Here is an 18,627-nt window from a genome sequence, read left to right as displayed (position 1 = left end):
TCCGTTCGTATATATACCTATGGACCAGAGTTCAGTCACCTGGCACGGCTTCGAGCCATGATTGATCTTGATGCATTGAGCTACATTTCGATCCCTTCAGAGCGGTGCAATGATGTTGGGCTCATAGACTGCCAGGTCTTTGGACGGCCTGTCTATTCTTAGAGACTCCGGTGAGAATCTGCATTGCACCTTGCAGCAGCGATTCCGGTGTCAGCGGGCACCGGCACGTTTCGCAGGGAAAGTGTCACAACATCGGACCGTCTTGGGAGCATCGAGGTGATACAGGTGGTCGATTGGCAAACAGTGTGCAGTTCTCGTCGAATCGTTTATATGGAGCGTGAAGAGAGTGGAGTGGTCCTTGGGCAGGTACGAACACGAGAAGCACTCTCGATTCGGGACAGCGGAACACCTCCTGATAGACCCCAAAGGGCAGCCTGACAACGCAATCGGCACATTAAAGGCGGGACCGCAATAGATCTGAAGCACCTCCTGTATAGCCATTGCCACAAAGATGAGTTTGCTCACAGCGTCAAACACAGCCGCGTCCAGAAGTGTTCTCGACCGGGACAACTGAATATGGGGCACGGAATGCTCGTAACACGGACATGATTGGGTGTCAGCACATGTACATCCGTATGTTGATCGGTTGATATACGAGAGTTGCTTGTCCCAAGCGTTGTGAACCTTTGAGTGTCGATGAAGAATACGCTGAGTATGTGCCGGCCGGGCCACGACGTATAACTTTAAGTACCTGTTGGATTCTACCATCGAGTGGTGGCAAGTTCGTCAACGAGGATTAGCATGGAAGCACCAGGATCCAGGAATCAGGTGGGCAGATAGTAAATCATGGCCCTGCAAAAAGGGACATCAGAGTACCAGCGGCAGCTCAGGAGGCGGCCCTTTGGACATATAACATACTATATCTACAATGTGCATTGTTCACAACAATACGTTAAGATTCATTAACTTCGCACTCACCTATGAAGGACTCACTGCTTTCGGTCTGATACTTGCCTGGTGAAAATATCCAAGCTATTCCGATACCAAACGCGACTTGCGAACGGACTCGGATCTTACGGACGAACAGAGTAGCTGTGATAGAGTACTAGTGCTGATTAATCGAACACTGTTGAAGCTGTTAAGAGTCGAGACTGTGCGAAGCCGAAACGGCGATCCTGTAGCCACACTGTGTTTATCGTGCGAGCCGTCAGAAGACATGTAAATGAAGCCATACCCGAGCCCGAGCGCTGCCATGGCGTAACTCGAATTCGTCCTGGGAGTGCACACCCGTCAATGTTACAACCATGAAGAACTCTCTCATTTTCTTCGCAGCCCTAGTGGTAAGACTACACGCGAACAATCCAGCGTTTGCACGCGCCTGACAGAACGCGTATTTCAGGGTTTCGTCGCGTGGCGGAACGGGCTTGTGGCAAAGAACGTCTTCCTCACCAAGCCGTCTCTTCCCGAAGCCTACTACGGCGGCGGGGACCCCAAGAGCAAATGCCGCGTCCTGAAAGACGACCCGCAGGAAGCGCAGCTGAAATACTGCGAGGATGCGACGTTTTGGGACCACAAGGATAAGGGTGGCGTGCTGCAGGAGAGGCTACTCTTGCTTTCTTGTGACCCAAATCGCAAGGCATGGAACACCGTGATGGGTCCTCTACGGGACCCGAACCCTCGTGGTGCGCTCTGGGTATATGACCCGAAATCAGACAGCCTGCAAAAGGTTTCATTCACTGGCTACCCCGAGGGCCACGACTTTCACCCGCTGGGCCTGGAGATATGGCCTTCATACGCGGGGAACGCCTCGAATCTCTTCGTAGTCAACCACGCACGGCACAACACCACTATCGAGCAGTTCTACATGTCGCCGTCCCACCCGTCGCGGGCAACCTGGGTGCGTACGCTGACATCAAAATACTTCGTCTCGCCCAACTCCGTAGCCCTCACGTCGCCCACCTCGTTCTACGTCAGCAATGACCATCTGATGACCAGACGAGTCCCGAGCTTGCTGGGAGAAATTCTGCCCATGACCGAGTCGGTCTTTGGACTGCCGCTTGGCTGGGTTTCCCATGTCTCTGTTGACAGCCCCGACCCAGGATCAGTGTCAACCCAGCATACTTTCTCTGCGATAGGAATACCCTTCCCGAACGGTGTAGCGTTATCCCACGACGGACAGCAACTAGCGGTAGCCTCGAGCTCGATGGCAGAAGTCCGGTTCTACGCGCGGGAGTCGCTCACAAACGCCCTTCGCCTGCAGAGTAAAGTGCCACTGCCCTTCGCCGCCGACAACATTATGTTCGACGACGAGGGAACGCTGATAGTCGCGGGCCATCCCCACTTCCCATCGCTCATCGCGGTCTCAAAGAACAAGACCGACGCAGCCGCACCGAGCTGGGTTGTCGCCGTTAAGCCGCGCAGCCTGTACCACAAGCACCCTGAGACCGGGGCGCACCTGGTGCTGCACACACCTTCCCCAGAGTTTGACATGCAGGCTCCCTTGCCGGCGTCTGCTAAAGTTCCTCCCGCGCGCAGCCATACTGTGGAGACTTTATATCAAAGCGATGGAGGTGTCAATGGCTTCCCGAACTCCTGCACAGCTCTACGGGATAGCCAGGCAGGCACATTGTACGTGACGGGTTTGTACACTGAAGGCGTTCTAGTCTGTAGACCTTGACCATGGAATGAAAGACTGACCCGCAGGATTCGCGAGCTTGCTGCGGTCTATCTTGGCTTTTGCTCATTAAATTCATGGCGCTAGTCCCATTGCCAATACAAGAAGCCTCTACAGAAACTGAATAAAATAAAAAGGCACAATACATAGGTACATCCGTACTAGAAGCATGCAACAATTTAACCAGGACAAGGGGAGTATGGAAGACGATGACGACAAACAATTACGGTCACAAGCCGAAGACTACAGACAACTTACGGTAAACTTGAGGAATGTACGTCTTTGGCAACCGAGAATGTGTCGCAGAGAAGGGAAAGGAAGAAGGAATAGTACAGGGAACCGGCTCGACGAGTCATAGCCTTACGATTGACGGCCGGATCGTGACTTGGTGGAACACACTAGCACACACCGATCAGAGTGCAATCAGAATCCAAGAAGGTTTGGCAAGAAGGTCCTAAAGCAACGGCGTCAGATGATGTGCTGGAGAGGCAATCATATAACTTACATCGCTCCCAGCCCAGCAGCAAATGCGACTGCACCCCAAGCAGCAGATTTTCTTTCGGGTGGCATCCGTTCGTAGAAGCCCGTAACCCGCCTGTTGGTCGCTATAGCCCTCTCCTTATTCTCCGGCTCCTTGAACTCAAACTTGTACTGCTGCTCCTCGCTGTCTTCTCGCTCGCGCTTTTTGCCCACCAGCTCCTTTTGCTTCAAATCGTCGGCCTCCTCGATAGCCCTGGCGCGCTCCTGTTCTGCCTCATCGCGCTCCTTCTTCAACCTCTCAATCAATTCTTTCTGCTCAGCGATGTCCTCGTTCATATCAGGCCCATGGATATCAGGAAGCTCATCCTCGCCAACAGTTTCATCTGAAGCGGCAGGAGTAAGTGGCTCTTGCTGCCGCTTAGACGCTGGCTTGGATGGTGGCTTTCCGACCTTGACTGTCGTAGTCGTAGCAGCAGTAGACTTCAGAACTGAGCTCTTGGCAGGGCTTGCAGTCGTAACAGCAGGACTCGGCTTGCGAGGTGATCTGCGCAACGCCGGGCTGGCTGAAGGTGGCGGGGAAGGGGGCGGTTTGAGTTCTACGACAGGAGCAGGCGAAGCCTCCCTGCGGCGTTTGGTAGGGTTGGGGGAGCCGAAAGACGGAGCTGGCGTGGGCAAGGTTGTAGTGACTGGCGGGGCAGGCTGCTGCTTGGGGGTAGTCGGCTTCCCGGATCGCCGATACTGTTTGCCCTCTTCAGGCTCTGCGGCAGCCAGTAGAGGAATTATGTGGCTAATGCTATACGCCTCTGCCACAGACAAGGCGACGTCGACGCCGACCCAGGTGCCTGCCAGTCGAACACGGTAAGCGTCCTTCTGCGTGCCCACGTCGTAGTTCGCCTTGACCCACGCCGTCTCTGCCTTCTCCTCTTCGTCAGTGGCGAGGGGGAACGCAGCGCGGAACATGGTGGTCAGGCTGACTGCGCCGGTATCATATCGTCGTAGGATGAAGGCATGGCCACTCGGCTATGTCAGAGTTTACGTCTCAGGGACAATCGTGAAAAGTGAAGTGGGAGGCGCACAGTTGGAATCTTCAGTCTCCCGATCTGCAGAGACATCAGTCCATCTTCATTTCATCAAAACGACGCGATATTACGCACAATGACCTTCTGCCCTTCCTTCTCCAGCTCCTGGAACTTTACTTCCGGCAACTTCGAAGATTCAGCTGAGAAATCCCAGACGTGTCAGCTGTATCGTTCTCCAACATCCCTTTCGACGAAACGACGACGCACTGAGCTTCAACTGCGAGTTCGCGCGATGCACGGGCAGCGGGGGACGGGGGATGTTTGTTTTCGGGTAAATAAGATGGTGCTGAGGAGAGGGCATGGTGGTGGAGGGCACGGGCCAAGCCAGGCTGGGGCGTCGCGAGATCAGCGCGTTGAGTAACGCAGGCGTAACGGTCAACCGCCCTTCGGTCCGCGCCGACGCTGCCACGATGCATTTTCAATCTCCGCTCCGGTGTACCGAGGGCACGTGCTCGCCGTCACCGCGTCACCCACCGCGTTGTGGGTCCTTGTTTAGCGTGCATTACGAGAACTATAGTACAAAGCGCAGGACACTCCTTGTCTCTATCGATAGCAATACACCAAATAGTTTAAGTACTCAGATGCTTTCTATTCTCTACACTATTTGCGGTCTCGCAACCATTGCATCCACGAGCTCCCTTATGTCTTGCCACCATCCATGTATACCCGTCCGATTCTTCATGTCGGCGTGCTCGACCATGTCGTTCACAGGTACCCACTTGATCGCAGATCCCTGAATAGTTATGACAGCGGCGGTGTTGGGAGTTGTTTGTCTCTTTGTCTGCTTCCGTAAGACCTCGTGGTGCTCCTCCAGGAATGCCATGCACTTCAGAGACAGCCGGACAGCCCGAGCTCGGTCCATGGGCGAGGGGATGCCGCCCTGTAAAGTGTGTCCAAGGGACGCAGACCTAGAATCGAATAACTTCCCCCCTTCTTCCTTGAACATTTTCGTGAGCATATCCGTGGTGTAGATGTGCGATGATGCCTCGTTCCTATGTCTCGAGTCAGGTCAAGTAGCGACATCAACCCGACCACGCCATACCTGATGACGATACGCCCCTCATTATGCCCCTTGACATCTAGCTCGTATCGCCGTTTCAAGAATTTGACGTCATTCCGAAGCATATCCAGCGAAATCCCTGTCTCCGGAGTATAGACAATAACCGCACCACACTGCGAGAGCGAGATCACAACGTATTCTGTATACAATCACTGGCGGCACTCACCCCCAGAGCGCCCAAGGTGGCTAAGAAACCGCATTTCCCTCCCTGAGTTTCCACTACAAATACCCGGTTCCTACTCGCCTGAGCACTCTGCTTGATAGAGTCACACGCCTCCAGCAGCGCGTTCAAACTGGTATCACAACCAAGGCTGAATTGAGTAACCGGAACATTGTTCGAGATAGTGGCAGGAAGGTGCGTCATGGGGATATGAAACGCCGGATAGTGCTTCCTGCCTTGTTCCAGGATTAGCAGCGAAGTGAAAGCTTCGAACCCTCCGATCATGATCAGGCCGTCAATCCTGTGCTGCTGGAACTTCGCGGCTACGGCGCCGAGATCGACGTCGGGCAACGTACGGTTCGTACCCAGCTCGGAACCGCCACGCGCCATCCAGTTGTCCACGGTGAGCCAGGACAGTTCATACACGCTATCGTCGAGAAGCCCGAGGAAACCGTTCTGCACGGCTATCGGCGTGTGACCTTGGCGGTAGCAATACCGCGTAATGGCTCGGGTAGCCGCGTTCATTCCGCCAGCTGGAGCACCGATACTTTGGAGCGATGAGTACCCAAAGCGGGTTGACATAATGAAGAACATACTGCATGATGGCAACACGCATCCTCTGTACCGTCATTCTGCGTCATTAACCTTCTCCAGGAGGACAACACATATACGCACCTGCTCCTTGGGTAATCGCCCTTCCTTATCCAACCCGGACGTGGCGAAGAAGCCCTCCAAGCTGTCGACGAATTCTGGGTCACGGAGCGACATAGCCTTAGCGAAGTCCTTCTGCTGAAGAGCGGTAGCAACGGCTTGTGTCTGAGGGTGGAATAAGCGAAGTAACCTTTCATCCTCGAATAGGCAGACTTACAGCAGCCACGGCTTCCATCAAGGGTATGCGAGTGATTTTGTTCTCGCACATGCCAATCATGTATGAAGGAGTTTGGGGTGTTGCTTCCAAGAGAGCTTTTACGGCTTCTATGCCTTGCAGCGTCGGCTACGGAGCCGGGAAGCAACCTTAGCATGATCCTTACAGTACGCGTTTGGCAAGGAACACTCACCCAGATCCTGTCCAGAGCACAGGGTTTGCCACCTCGTTGAGTGTGTCCCAACGTCGTCACCCTAGTGTCCAGTCCCAGTCGTTCGGAGAGGACATCCTTCACGTATTCTGCGCGTATTGGCTGCAACTCCTTGTCAACAGCGCCCTCCGCGACGATAACGATTGTCTTTCGTTTCCCCATATGGCGATGCTAGAGTTAAGAGTGTCAGATACACAGTCTTGAAGCATGGACAATAGGCAGTGGCTAACCCGCTGGATCTTCGCGCACATTTCATCTTCCCAAGGATTCGTCTCTGGTGGAGACTCTGGGATGAATATAAAGTCTGCACCGGAACTGCCCCCCCTGGCTGAGACAATCGCGAATGAGATTAGGAACTGTACACTTACCTCAACCCGGCAAGGAGAGCTAACCAGCCACAATGCCGTCCCATCACCTCGATCACAAAGGCCCGAGAATGCGAAATGGCGGTGGAGTTGATGTTGTCTAGTGCTTCACAAATTCGATGTAGAGCGGTAGGAGCGCCGATGGTAAGGTCTGTCATGGACATGTCATTGTCGATCGAGCCAACCAGTCCAACGATCTTGAGGTGACCATGTAGCTTGTACTGTTCCTCGGATATTTTGCCTTTTGGTTATCAGGTCGAGGTGATACATATGACCGAGTAAGAGAAGGCGTGCGTACCTTGTTCGCGCAGAGTACCTACAATCTTTGGCCATTCCGATCGCAACACGTCCGCGCCGGTTAATGACCCATCTCCTCCACAGACAACGAGGGCATCGATACCCTCCTTGATCATGTTGTAGGCAGCTGCAGTCCGTCCCTCAGGCGTACGGAAGCTCTTGCATCGCGCTGTCCCAATGAGAGTTCCTCCCTGCATGACCCATCTCGGATCAGTCAACCGAAGACAACACGCCTAACTTACCTCCGTTAACCATCCTCGGACGTCGTCCCAACCAACGCGGACGATATAACGGCCCTTGAGCGTTCGACCGGAGGGAAGATCGCCAGTTCCGTCTTTCAGTAATGCACCGTCCCCAAATCTCAGGTTCTTCAGAAAATTAACGTCCTTGACGCGGACTTCCGGGGGAGGGGGAGGTAGAATAGCATCTTGGTGCTCATCGGCTTGATTGCCCCGTACCAAACCTTCGTAGCCTTCTCGCACGACCCATGTCTCACAGCCTCTTGATATCCTAACTTTAGAGGGGATAATGTATTGTTATTCGTGCGAGACTCACTGCAGGATGCCCGCCTTCACCACCGCACGGACGACCGCATTCATTCCGGCGCTGTCGCCCCCGGAAGTGAGAACGGCGAGCTTCATGGTCGTGTTCTGAACGCCGACGATGTACAGAGCAATGAGAGGTACAGTATCGGGGCCGCTGTACGACTGAATCGGCCTTAAGAGTGGACTCGGACTGTCCGCTCGCCATCATCCAGATTCGGCCTGGGCCATCGGAGATTAGACGCGCTCGACGCGTCCAACGTGCTGCGCGTTATTGGCCGCGTCGAGCTCGGTCTACATCCTCGGACCTTTGCTATCATCCGTGGGCGAGACTAGACTTGCTCGTGGTTGCTGACGACGATGGTGCATCACCGTATCAACGAACGGGAGACAAACCCGAATCCCCACATAAACTTTATAACCGCCCTTCCGATGCCGCAACCGGAAGCACAGGAGGCGGCGAGGCAGCTATTGCGGGCACTGGCGGCGCAAGTACGACCGATAATGAAAGCTCATGGGTTCTCAGTGAATAGCTTTGAGGAGGTCATTAATGCTCGGATATGCGCGACCAGCATCGAATACTGAATGTCACATTTGCAGTATGAGTATAATCGAGTATTCGCGGGTCGTAACTGGGAGGCAGGCGAAACTGTAGGTGAGTATGAATCAAGCAATCCTAGAGGTCACTGATCATCCCATCCCGGCAGAGCTTGTGTTACGGCGACCCGATGGTCGGTTCTACCCTAACTCATGGCTGTTGAGCACACTGTGCCACGAGGTACGTCCCGGGCAGCTTCCCGCCACAGCAGATGCTGCGACTGACCTTGATGGCTAGCTAGCCCACATCAAAGTGCGTGCATGCCTTTCCTGTACGATGCAGTCCTCTCCATGATGGGTCCCAGCACATGAATCATGGTCCTGCCTTCCAAGCCTTATGGCGGCAATTGAACAGCGAAGTGCGAGCGTTGCAGAACAAGGGCTATTACGGCGATGGTCTGCACTCCCTCTTCAGTCCAGACAGTATTCTCACCACGCATGCAGGCTACTGGTCCTCAGGGAAACTCCTGCTCGACTCGTCGCTAGTTGGCGGACAAACCTTAGAGACAGGTGATCTACCCGAATACATGGTAATCGACTCTATGATCATGTATCCGAAATTAGCGAGGTTTACCTGTTTGCGCAGTGCGGAGGCGCCCAAACACGCACCCGACCTACCCGGAGACGAAGACGCACTGCAGCAGCCGGACCTTCTAATCATACCGGAGCTCAGACAGCCAAGAGGCGCAAGGCTGGGTCAAGAGTCAAAGCGGAGGGTGCCTTTGTCGGTAAAGGCACGTCTCTCAACGACGATATCAGTGACGAGGACAGTAAGAAGGCTGGCGCGGGGTTTAGAAAAAAGGCGGGCAGGCAAGTCTAATATACCAGTCTTTATGGCCATTCTTCCTGCGCTAACCCCTGGTATCAGCAAGCGGGCCAGGGAAGAAAGAGCCTTGGCTGCGGAGCGGAGGCTCCGTGCTATCCAAGGTACGTGATTGGAGCGGAAACAACCCAGTACAGCATTCATGCGATCTTTAAAGGAGGATCTCAGCCCAAGGAACGGGAGAGATCTTCCGGGGATGAAGGAGAAGACGAGTTTGAGACGAAGCAAGAAACAGATCAAGAACGCCGAAATACCATGATGGATATGATGAAGGAGTCTGAGTTGGACGATCTCAAGATGACCAAACATGACTTCTGGAAAGACTTTGCAATCTCCTCTACCTCACGGCCACCCAGGGGAGAGGACAAAGATCCGCTTCATTTTATTGACCTGACCTCGGATGATGACAGACATAGATCATTCTCCTCTTGTCCTCCAGCTTCGGCTATAGCAGGTCTGTCGTCAAATAAGCATGCAAAGAACCCAACCCCAGCACCTCCAACCAAGGCTTCAACGGAGACGTCTAGTTTAATGAATACATCATCATCATCAAGCCAACTCTCGAAAGGATCGACAAAGCCCAAGCAGGATGTGCTTCGACTTGGGAACATCGTGCAGGACGAGGTCAAAACATGCAAGAAGGAATCTCTGGGCTTGAATGGTCCTGCCCGTAGGCTCGGAGCTGCCCCGGCTCGTGCAAAGCTAGGATCTCCTGGCAACGCAACGGAAGCGAATAGACTGGAAGGCCTACAGTGGGCCTGTGAGGTGTGCACATTGTATGCATTATTTTCCGGGTTAACGTATGCCTATCTAATAAAGTCCCTAGGTTAAATCAAGAAGGCCATCTGGCTTGCTCTGCCTGCGGTACTGCTAGGGATGCGCCGTCTTGGTCTGGCTCGTACAGATAGCTTGACTATCGTCGTATCACTCGAGCTGGTTTGCAAACTCGTGTAGTCTAGTCTGCATCCGATATGACACTGACGAGCTTTCCTCAATTTCCTCCTTCAGATAACCTGAGCCAGACCTTCGGAATGTCTTCAAATTTACCCCTCAAGTCGACAACCGTATCTGTCCCTTCTCCGAGCATGACCTTTCCATCTTGGATAGCTTTAGTGATGTCCACTTGGAATTGCGGCCACATATCCATCCAATCTGTGCAGATAAACCCTTTCAAGTTGATACGTTGTGAGACAATGTCGAAGAAGTTCTCAAAGGTTTGTGCGCCGGTCGAATTGTAAGCTGGAACAAAGAACCTGCTGTGAAGTGGCTGCCATTCTCGGGAACAAGGGAACACACCCACTACGGCACCACAGGCTGCTATCCTCCCATGATTCTTCATGCATGGTCGAGTATTGGCCCAGCTGTGTTGTCGAAATATCTGGCAAGAGATATCCGCAAAGAGGGGATGCAGGTATGAAAATTTGTTAGCCTCCTTTGCATAGAATTTACAAAGTCATCTGAACTCATGCATCTACACCTTCAGGGGCTGCTTCCGCCACATCCACTTTGAAATTGGGGGACTTGTAGTTCAAGGCCACATCGGCGCCGATGCTTAAAAGCCAATCGCATTTTTCTTTCGATCCAGCAATTGCCACGACTTTCCCCGCCTGTAATACTTTCTTGGCATTTTGGACGACGACGGTACCTACTGATCTGCCGCAAAATTGAGCACTAAGTGGAGGTCCGGAAGTCACAGGATTCATACCCAGCAGCGCCGCTGACAACAAGAGTCTGTCCTGTTTGGAATTTGAGCACTCGATGCAAGCCGGTATATGCTGTGAATCCAGAGAACCCGAGTGTTCCAAGGTATGCACTGTGTCAGTATCCCAAGGTAGGGCTGATATCTTCCGATAAATGTGAATAATCATCGTCCTGGTATTCAAAACTCACTCTAGCGCGAATACATCATCTTCTTTGCAAACTGTATACTCCGCCCAATGGAGCCACCCATATACCAAGTCTCCGACTTTGAACATTTTCGCGCTCTTGCCGGTAGCGATCACCTTGGCTATTCCAATGGTGTGAATGGTATCTCCTGGAACCAGGGGTTTGACGTATAACTTCTTTCTTTCACCACCTTTCCTGATCCATGTCCTCTGTGCTGGGTCGTTGGACAGAGTGAGGAGTTTCACAAGGACAGAAGCCTCGCCTGGCGGGGCCAATGCCACGTCCTTTAATTCGAACGTCTCCGGTAGGTCCGCTATTGATATTTGACCTTCAGGCTGCTGCTTTAATATCCATTCTTTGTCAGAGGTTGGAAGAGACATGGTGAGAGCACCATGTGTGTAGGAATGATTGGACTACACATTTTTTCCGTTCCATTCCTTATCGATTCTGAAATGAGACCGTCTTTCTCAGGAGCTCTTGAGAAAACCCGTGCTGTCGTAGTCTTAGGTCTACCGTGTCTTGCGGAAGCCCGGATCAAGAGAACCGCCGGCACAAGTGTCTTGGCCCCGTGGCCTCGAGGAACGCTCAACTGCCAATGTATTCATGTTGCAGGAAATGCCAGGAATATGAATACCCAACCATGAGCCTTCCTCGACGTTGGGAGAACCAAACGTTGAAGGGGAGCAGCGGCCATCGGTCCCTGTCAATTAGATAGCACGCACAGCATGGATGAAGCGAAACTGAAAGTGAATATATTATGCGACTTGAAGCGTACGAGGATTATGAATTCATTGTTTGCGACACCTGTCCACTGGTGATTGAATTCCGTGGAGAATGCCCCCTTGTGAGCAAACAGCTCAGTATCACCTGCGGCTCGGGACGAGGATAGTACAGGGCATGCCGTGAGTCTGAATCTGAGTCATCAGCCAGTTCGTCGAAAGGAAGTATATCTGGTTGGAATAGACGGCACAGAAGTGCAGTGGTGTCTGGCAGCTGAATGATACGTACCTGTCGATGGCTGCAGACGCCAGTGGTTGTTTGTGGTCCTGTGGCCATGGCTAGCTGCGGAAATCATCCTGCGATGAATTCATACAGACGGTAATGGGAGCATGCCATGGGACGAGCTCTATGAGATCAAACCATTTAATCCCATTACTCCGCTAACTTTCTAAGATCAGACTCGGATACAATGTACCGTAAGCACCCGCAACATAAAGATATCCACCGTAACAAGAAGCAAATTAGGGAAGAATAATGAATGAGCGAACTCGAACCAATAAGGAGAATATAAGGAAAGGTCATGAAGAGTCGTTATGGTCATTTCACAAAACTGCTAAACCTTTTCCACCCAAAGAAACTTTTACATTATAACACACCACTTCGACTTCTTCTCCTTCTCTGTCTTGTCTTCCTCAGTGGTTGCAGCACTAGGAGTGGGTGCACCAGAGGTGAATTCTCCCTGCACACTGTCCAAGGATGCGCGCCCTTCTTGAGGAGACACAACAGGAGACGAGAACCATCCCCCGGGGAAGAAACGGGAAGATGTGGTCGACTCATGCCTCGGGCGGCTGGCCGCATCCGGGTCTAGGAAAATTGAAGACATCTGCTCAACCGATTTGTCTTCATCAATAGGAGCCAGATGTGACGTAGTCAGTCTGTTACAATGCGTGATTAGCGTTCAAGAACTAGCAACGCTAACGATACGGGGTCTACTCACTTATCTTCTGCACTAGGGAAGGGCTCCTCGTCAACGTTCCCAACAGGTGCACTGGCCTCCCTGACCTCTTCAAGGTGATCCAAGATTTCCGTTGCAAAGGTATCGCCTGTTACGTTGGACTCCAGAACGGTATCTGGCGCTTCATTGCTCTCAACAGTCTTCGGCAGCGCGACGTTGTCCGTTGGTTCCGGCTGTATCGCTGCAGGGGTCGAAAGAGGCGTAGCATCGTTCTCAAAGCCTACGACCTCCGTGACAGCCATCTCTGCTTCAGGCTGTAATATCGGATAGGCTGGTGCAACAGCTGCCTCGCTTGTCTCAGACACTTCCGACTGAGACTCGAAGCTCAGAGTGGACATGCCAAGCGATGACGGTGGTGTGCTTGCAACTTCAGGGACGTGGCTGGCCTCTGCCACCTCCTCGTCCACTGGCTCCTGAGGCTGAACCTCCTCGGTAACAATGGACGGAATTGCGCTTTCAGGGAGAGATTCACCCTGCTGGTTATCCGCAATAGTAGCGGGTCCGGGAAGTTGCTCCAGGGGAGGGAGTTCGTGCCCTGGGGTCAAACCAGAGCCTTGTCTCGTCACAGTATATGACAGGGTCCAAGGCGACTTTGGCCTTTCAGGAACAGCTTCATCATGAGCAACAGGCAGACTGTCCAACCCCCTGGTTTGTGGTATAGGCTCATCCTGAAAGCGAAGGATCACATGTCAGTGACTGTCACAGCATGGTCATGTTCTGACTTACAACAAAGGGCTCTACTTCGGCACGAAGGTCAGGGCTCCTCGTGACAGAGTACGATGGCATCCAAGGCGACTTCGGTCTATCAGATACTGCGTTCTCAGACATGGGGAGAACAATGACCGGAGACTGTGTCACTGCATCCTACGGACTGCGTCAGGAAGGAGTCAACGTGGATAAGCACATAGCTCACATCTGGTGCGGGGAGACTCTCTCCCTGCAGTTCCGGAGTTTTCACAAAGGAATACGATGGTGTCCAAGGCGATCTGGGCCTTTCGGCAGTGGGAACAGGAACCTGATGAAGTGGTCACAGCCTGGACAGAAGTATATCCTTAGAGTACCTACCTCACCCGATGAATCTTCGTCGTCAATGAAACTTTTAACAACTGGGATCTTGGTAACTGTCTCCTCAAGCTCTCCCCCAGCAACCTGCTCCTCGGTTGCACTCTCGATATTTGTGGTTTCATCAGGTTTAGCATCCTCCATAGTATCCTGGGCAGCGTCGTTCACAGCACCAGGCACCAATGCTTCTGGCACCTCAGATGACTGCTCATCAGGACTCACCACCACCTAGGGGACGTCCGCGGAGACATCGGGTTCCGCTGCGGGAGGAAGTTGTTCCAGCTGCTCGATTTCCTGCTCCTGGGCAACGATGTCTGACTCTTTCAGTCCAGACCCAACAGTTGTCACGGAATACGAGGGTGTCCACGGAGATTTGGGTCTCTCATCTTGAGCTTCATCATTCACAGGAGACAAAGCGTGAGGGTACACCTGCAGACCGTGAGCATCCTGATGTTCGTAATCACAATAATTCTACCAGACTTACCTCCTTTCCTTCGAGCACATCCGGCACATCCGGTATCTGGTCAGCAGTGACGACATCAGCAGCTTCACTGACAGTAATTTGTGGCTCTGGCTGAACAGTTTCCTCAGTACTGGGCTGTAAATTTGCAGGAGGCGGTAGCTGTGAGAGTTCAGATAATTCCTCAGCATTACTTATGCCAGAGGCCGTCCCACCCTGAATACTGACGCTATATGAGGGGGTCCAAGGAGACTTTGGATGCTCCCCTTCCGATTCCCTCGCGGCTTCGAGAACAGTCGAGGCAGCATCATCCTCGGAAGAGGAACCATCAATCTGGATGACAGGCGTCTCTAATGGCGCTGAAGCTGAGGATTTTAGCTCAGCAGTGGACTCAGGTGTGTCTGCTTCTGGTAATGCAGCCTCCGCTTCTGGTAATGCAGCCTCCACTTCAGGTACAGCCTCAGTCTCCGCAATGGGCAGGGTTTCGACCATGGATCCGGCCGCTTCAACTTCAGCAACGGTCTCCGTGGAAGATTCGGCATCAGGCAGAGACTGTGCTGCGATGGTAGGTTCAGTGTCATCGGTATACTCAGCCACGGCAGCAAGCTCAGTAGCATAGGCAGTAGACTCTGGGGTGTCAATCGCGACTTGTTCCGCCACAGGTTTGTCTTCAGCGACTACTGACTCTTCCAACGGGGCTTCATTTGCAAGAGGTTCGTCTGACATTGAGAGATCCGCAGGGGCAGACATTTCTTCCGCAATTTCTGCTACGACTTCCGTTTCAGGCGCGGTCTCTTCCTTCATTGCAGGTTCCTCTGCGAGAGCTTCCTGTACACCCGTGTCGGTCTCCTCGATCGGAGGCACATCTTCAGCCGGGGCATCAGGAGCCGGGATTACAACATCCTCCGCAACACCCCACGCTCCAGCATCTGTCGATATAATCTTGTACTCCTGGTGAATGGTGCCAGGAGTTTCCTCACTTTTCGTAGTGACAGCGCTTTCAATGGCGGAGCTTTCATCCAAGACAGGAACGATGGTAGACTCGTCCGCAGCTGGAGCAACATTTTCTTGCTCAACACTAGGCTCGACTTCCAGTTCCTCTGCAGGGGTAATTAGAGTTTCTGCCGTGACATCTGCTGTCGTCTCGTCCAGGACAGGTATAATGGTCGCCTGTCCAACAGCAGGAGCATGTTGCCCGTCCTCCGGTATTACTTCAGAAGCAGTGTTAGGCTCCGATACCTCAGGAGTTGCATCCTCCTGTGGCACTTCTTCGCTCATTTCTTCAGCTTCTTGTTCAGCCGTGTCCTCCAATGTCGCAGCGGTCTCTTCGGTTTCTGGCATGGCGTCCGCAAGGGCTACCTCCGCCTCAACAGGCACACCTTCCTCTGTCACAGTGGAAGCTTCAGGAACGCCTTCTGTTACTGGGTCCACCTGCGCATCTTCAGTCACTTCAGCCGCAGGCTCCTCGTTGGCAGTAGCATCTGCCGTTTCAACTGGCTCGGGCTCAGGCGCAGCATCAATAACCGTAGGGTCTTCAGCGGGGACATCTTCGGTGGGCTCTTCAATGGGTACGGGTACTCCCTCCTCAGTAATCCGGGCAGGTTCCACCGCGGGTGCACTCTCGGTCGTAGACTTCATAGCATCAGTACTGGCGGGCTCAGCCAGCAGTTCTGCTTCTGCAGCAGAAGTCTCCTCCAGAAGTTCATCTGCTGGAGCTGGCACGCCCTCCTCTGCGGCCGTATCAGGCTCAGGCGTATCTTGAGTAGCAGGCTCTGCATCAGCAGTAACGGGCTCTGACGCCACCTCTACTTCTTCTACCTGTGCGGGCACACCTTCCTCAGTAATGGCAGCTGGTTCAGGTGCTTCCTCAGTCAGGACGGCGTCAGTATCAGGTTCTATGGCCTCGTCGGCAGCGGAGGTTGCAGCTGATTCTCCTTCAGTAGCTTCAGTAGCGGTGGGGATATCCTCCGACCCCTCTTCAGCTGGTAGAGGGACGCCCTCCTCAGTCAAGGGAGCAGGTTCAGGCACCTCTTCAATGGGAAGTTCTACAGGAGTTGTATCCTCTGCTGCAGCAGCGGGTTCTTCGTTGATAGCAGGAGCAGGCACCTCCTCCGCCTGGGCTTCCTGGGCAACAGGTGTCTCAGCGGTCGCTTCCTCGCTGGCCACTTCGACAGGCTCCTCGAGGGGACCTCCCGTGGACACATCGGGCGTCTCATCTTGGACAGCCTCTTCTGCAGCTGCAGGGACGTTCTCTTCAGCATCTGATACAACTTCCTGTTCCTCGTGTACAGGGATGTCTTTGGTGGGGGCAGCAGACTCCTCGGCTGGCTTTGCAAGAGCTTCTTCGATGGGCACACCCTCTTCAGTGACTGGAGCAGGCTCAGGAGCCTCTACTACTGATTCCTTCTGGGCGGCGATGTCTTCGGCGGGCACCACAGGCTCTTCATATGGCTCTTTGGAAGCTTCCTCAGTAGGTACACCCTCTTCGATGACTGGCACAGGCTCGGGAGTCTCTACTGCAGATTCTTGTTGAGCAGAAGTGTCTTCGGCGGGTGCTGCCTCTTCAACTGCCTCGACGACAACGTCTCCAACAGGTACGCCCTCTTCAGTGACGGATGCAGGCTCGGGAGCTTCTACTACTGATTCGTCCTGTGTAGAAGCTTCCTTAGTAGGCGCTACAGCCTCTTCAGCTGCCTCAGTGGAAACTTCTTCGGTAGGTACGCCCTCTTCAGTGATGTGCGTGGGCTCTGGAGCTTCCATTACTGACTCCTCCTGTGTAGGCGCCCCTTCAGCGGGGACCATAGACTCTTCTATTGCGCTGGCAGAAATGTCTTCAGCAGGAATGCCCTCTTCCGTGATGGGTGCTGGCTCGGAGGCTTCCAGTACTGATTCCTCCTCTGCAGGAGCATCCTCAGCGAGGGCCACAGACTCTCCATGTGGCTCTGCGAGAGCCTCAGTAGGCACCTGATTTTCTGTAACTGGTGCAGGTTCGGGAGCTTCCACTGCTTCAGAAGCAAGGGGAGTCTTGGGTTCCACTGCTACCTCGTCAGCTGGCGGCTGCTCAGTTTCAGTGGCAGGCTCCACCACTACAGCCTCAGCAGGAGGCTGCTCAGATTCTGCGGTAGGCTCCGCCTCTGCAGGAGCTGCGGCACCTTCTTCTTTCTCTGTATCTGCCTGAGCATCGAGAGGAATTCCCTCCTGTATAATGAGAATCATCAATATGCATAATCACCTTGAGCGACTGAGACACCTCACAACCGTCATCTCCTCTAGGACAGGCTCTGCAGCAACTTCTGCCACATCTTCAGCTCCAGTGTGCGGCTCATTGCCATTCGCATCAGTAGCTGCAGGCTCCTCCGGAGCAACAGGATCCTCTTCCTTGGGCTCAACACCATTAGTAGCAAACCCATTCTCGACAGGCTCGTCCACTGGTTTCCCAAGCTTGATACCCTCAGGCAATTCGACTGCACTATCAATGACAGCATTATCCGTCTATCAACGCGTCTCAGCTGCACATCGACACGACGGATAAAAATCGAAATCACATACAGATGCGCTCAGTGGAGCCTCGTCACCGTTCATGCGGTTGATAAGCCCCAACGATCTTCTGACCCCCGAAATTGCGGACTTGACACATCGTACATCCCCTCCAAAGTTTATTCGACACCACCTGTGGAACCTCTTATGCTACAAGTAACCGACAATGGGTTCTGGATTTAATTCCGGACCTTCTAACATCCTCAAGGCAGGCGCAGATCACCAATATGATTTATCTCCGCAGCCAGACGCTCCGAAGTCACCCGGGAGAATACCTTTGTGACTAATTATCTCCGGGAACGGCGGAGGCCCGCGTCGCAGTGAGGCATTGGTATTACCACTCCCCAGTCATCACGCCCCTTCGTTTCTGTCAAAGCGACCGAGTCAGCAGACATAAATCGACAGCCGGATGGAACGTATCAGTCAGCAAGCAGCCGGAGCTAAACCGCACGTGATCAGCCTGCAGTACCGCGTGATGAGGCACTTCAAGCAAGCATTGATGCATCAAGGCTACCCCTAAGACCTAGGACGAGCACGTGGAAACACGGCAGGATCGTATGGGACATGGTATAGCGGTGGGCAAAGGCTGAGTAATTGTGTGGGATGCGGAGCATATTCGTTATTTAACTCTGGACGGACGCAAAGCCATTCCAATAGTATAAAAATGTATGGAGCGTAGTAGGAAACCCAAGTTTTGTACTTCACCCTCTCAGTGTATCAGATTTACCGTCTCAGCAATCCTCGAAGTCCCCCCGCGTCGGACTTAGCGTCTACAATCGATCCTAGCTTTGCC

The 18,627-nt window shown here is 53.2% G+C and overlaps 7 protein-coding genes across 7 annotated transcripts; 2 read left to right on the top strand and 5 right to left on the bottom strand.

The window, feature by feature from the left end:
* Nucleotides 1-846: 846 nt before the first annotated feature.
* Nucleotides 847-2,677, top strand: GLOTRDRAFT_116732 (calcium-dependent phosphotriesterase; the record flags this gene model as incomplete). Its single annotated transcript, XM_007869221.1, has 2 exons — nt 847-937; nt 1,518-2,677. The coding sequence occupies 2 exons, from the start codon at nt 847-849 to the stop codon at nt 2,675-2,677; spliced, it is 1,251 nt and encodes a 416-aa protein (XP_007867412.1).
* Nucleotides 2,034-4,600, bottom strand: GLOTRDRAFT_111531 (uncharacterized protein). Its single transcript, XM_007869220.1, has 5 exons — nt 4,441-4,600; nt 4,309-4,373; nt 4,231-4,254; nt 3,180-4,174; nt 2,034-3,128 (listed from the first exon to the last, which is right to left on the bottom strand). The coding sequence occupies exons 1-5, from the start codon at nt 4,532-4,534 to the stop codon at nt 3,098-3,100; spliced, it is 1,209 nt and encodes a 402-aa protein (XP_007867411.1). The 5' UTR covers nt 4,535-4,600; the 3' UTR covers nt 2,034-3,097.
* Nucleotides 4,601-4,694: 94 nt separating this feature from the next.
* Nucleotides 4,695-7,888, bottom strand: GLOTRDRAFT_77972 (6-phosphofructokinase). The gene is made up of 12 exons (XM_007869219.1): nt 7,747-7,888; nt 7,434-7,692; nt 7,193-7,382; nt 6,898-7,135; nt 6,760-6,844; nt 6,512-6,700; nt 6,322-6,447; nt 6,129-6,269; nt 6,050-6,072; nt 5,460-6,000; nt 5,276-5,406; nt 4,695-5,225 (listed from the first exon to the last, which is right to left on the bottom strand). The coding sequence occupies exons 1-12, from the start codon at nt 7,830-7,832 to the stop codon at nt 4,829-4,831; spliced, it is 2,406 nt and encodes an 801-aa protein (XP_007867410.1). The 5' UTR covers nt 7,833-7,888; the 3' UTR covers nt 4,695-4,828.
* A 205-nt stretch (nt 7,889-8,093) lies between these two features.
* On the top strand, nt 8,094-10,061 carry GLOTRDRAFT_130453 (WLM-domain-containing protein; the record flags this gene model as incomplete). The annotated part of the gene is made up of 10 exons (XM_007869218.1): nt 8,094-8,276; nt 8,334-8,388; nt 8,441-8,511; nt 8,569-8,583; nt 8,636-8,726; nt 8,775-8,860; nt 8,917-9,100; nt 9,159-9,257; nt 9,311-9,929; nt 9,980-10,061. The coding sequence occupies 10 exons, from the start codon at nt 8,094-8,096 to the stop codon at nt 10,059-10,061; spliced, it is 1,485 nt and encodes a 494-aa protein (XP_007867409.1).
* An 83-nt stretch (nt 10,062-10,144) lies between these two features.
* On the bottom strand, nt 10,145-11,420 carry GLOTRDRAFT_44116 (NAD P-binding protein; the record flags this gene model as incomplete). Its single annotated transcript, XM_007869024.1, has 5 exons — nt 10,145-10,392; nt 10,450-10,582; nt 10,629-10,806; nt 10,859-10,966; nt 11,044-11,420. The coding sequence occupies 5 exons, from the start codon at nt 11,418-11,420 to the stop codon at nt 10,145-10,147; spliced, it is 1,044 nt and encodes a 347-aa protein (XP_007867215.1).
* Nucleotides 11,421-12,400: 980 nt separating this feature from the next.
* On the bottom strand, nt 12,401-13,981 carry GLOTRDRAFT_130451 (uncharacterized protein; the record flags this gene model as incomplete). Its single annotated transcript, XM_007869217.1, has 5 exons — nt 12,401-12,695; nt 12,758-13,443; nt 13,502-13,639; nt 13,689-13,790; nt 13,841-13,981. The coding sequence occupies 5 exons, from the start codon at nt 13,979-13,981 to the stop codon at nt 12,401-12,403; spliced, it is 1,362 nt and encodes a 453-aa protein (XP_007867408.1).
* An 84-nt stretch (nt 13,982-14,065) lies between these two features.
* Nucleotides 14,066-17,879, bottom strand: GLOTRDRAFT_130450 (uncharacterized protein; the record flags this gene model as incomplete). The annotated part of the gene is made up of 4 exons (XM_007869216.1): nt 14,066-14,266; nt 14,322-17,495; nt 17,553-17,789; nt 17,847-17,879. 4 exons carry the CDS (start codon nt 17,877-17,879, stop codon nt 14,066-14,068), a joined length of 3,645 nt encoding a protein of 1,214 aa, XP_007867407.1.
* Nucleotides 17,880-18,627: the final 748 nt, after the last annotated feature.

The sequence above is a fragment of the Gloeophyllum trabeum genome (assembly GCF_000344685.1).
Source record: "Gloeophyllum trabeum ATCC 11539 unplaced genomic scaffold GLOTRscaffold_00009, whole genome shotgun sequence".
Lineage (NCBI taxonomy): Eukaryota > Fungi > Basidiomycota > Agaricomycetes > Gloeophyllales > Gloeophyllaceae > Gloeophyllum > Gloeophyllum trabeum.
The sequence above is the reverse complement of the archived record's forward strand: the minus strand, read 5'-3'. Positions and strand labels throughout refer to the sequence as shown.

Bases quoted from the DNA above. Each gene is read 5' to 3' on its own strand.
- GLOTRDRAFT_111531 (XM_007869220.1), bottom strand. From the start codon at position 4,534: ATGCCCTCTCCTCAGCACCATCTTATTTACCCGAAAACAAACATCCCC. The intron at 4,374-4,440 runs GTGCGTCGTCGT...GGGATTTCTCAG, and splicing joins GAACTCGCAGTTGAAGCTCA to CTGAATCTTCGAAGTTGCCG. The intron at 4,255-4,308 runs GTGCGTAATATC...ATGTCTCTGCAG, and splicing joins AGGAAGGGCAGAAGGTCATT to ATCGGGAGACTGAAGATTCC.
- GLOTRDRAFT_77972 (XM_007869219.1), bottom strand. From the start codon at position 7,832: ATGAAGCTCGCCGTTCTCACTTCCGGGGGCGACAGCGCCGGAATGAAT. The intron at 6,845-6,897 runs GTAAGTGTACAG...CAGGGGGGGCAG, and splicing joins GCTCTCCTTGCCGGGTTGAG to TTCCGGTGCAGACTTTATAT. The intron at 6,001-6,049 runs GTATGTTCTTCA...ATCGCTCCAAAG, and splicing joins ATGCGTGTTGCCATCATGCA to TATCGGTGCTCCAGCTGGCG.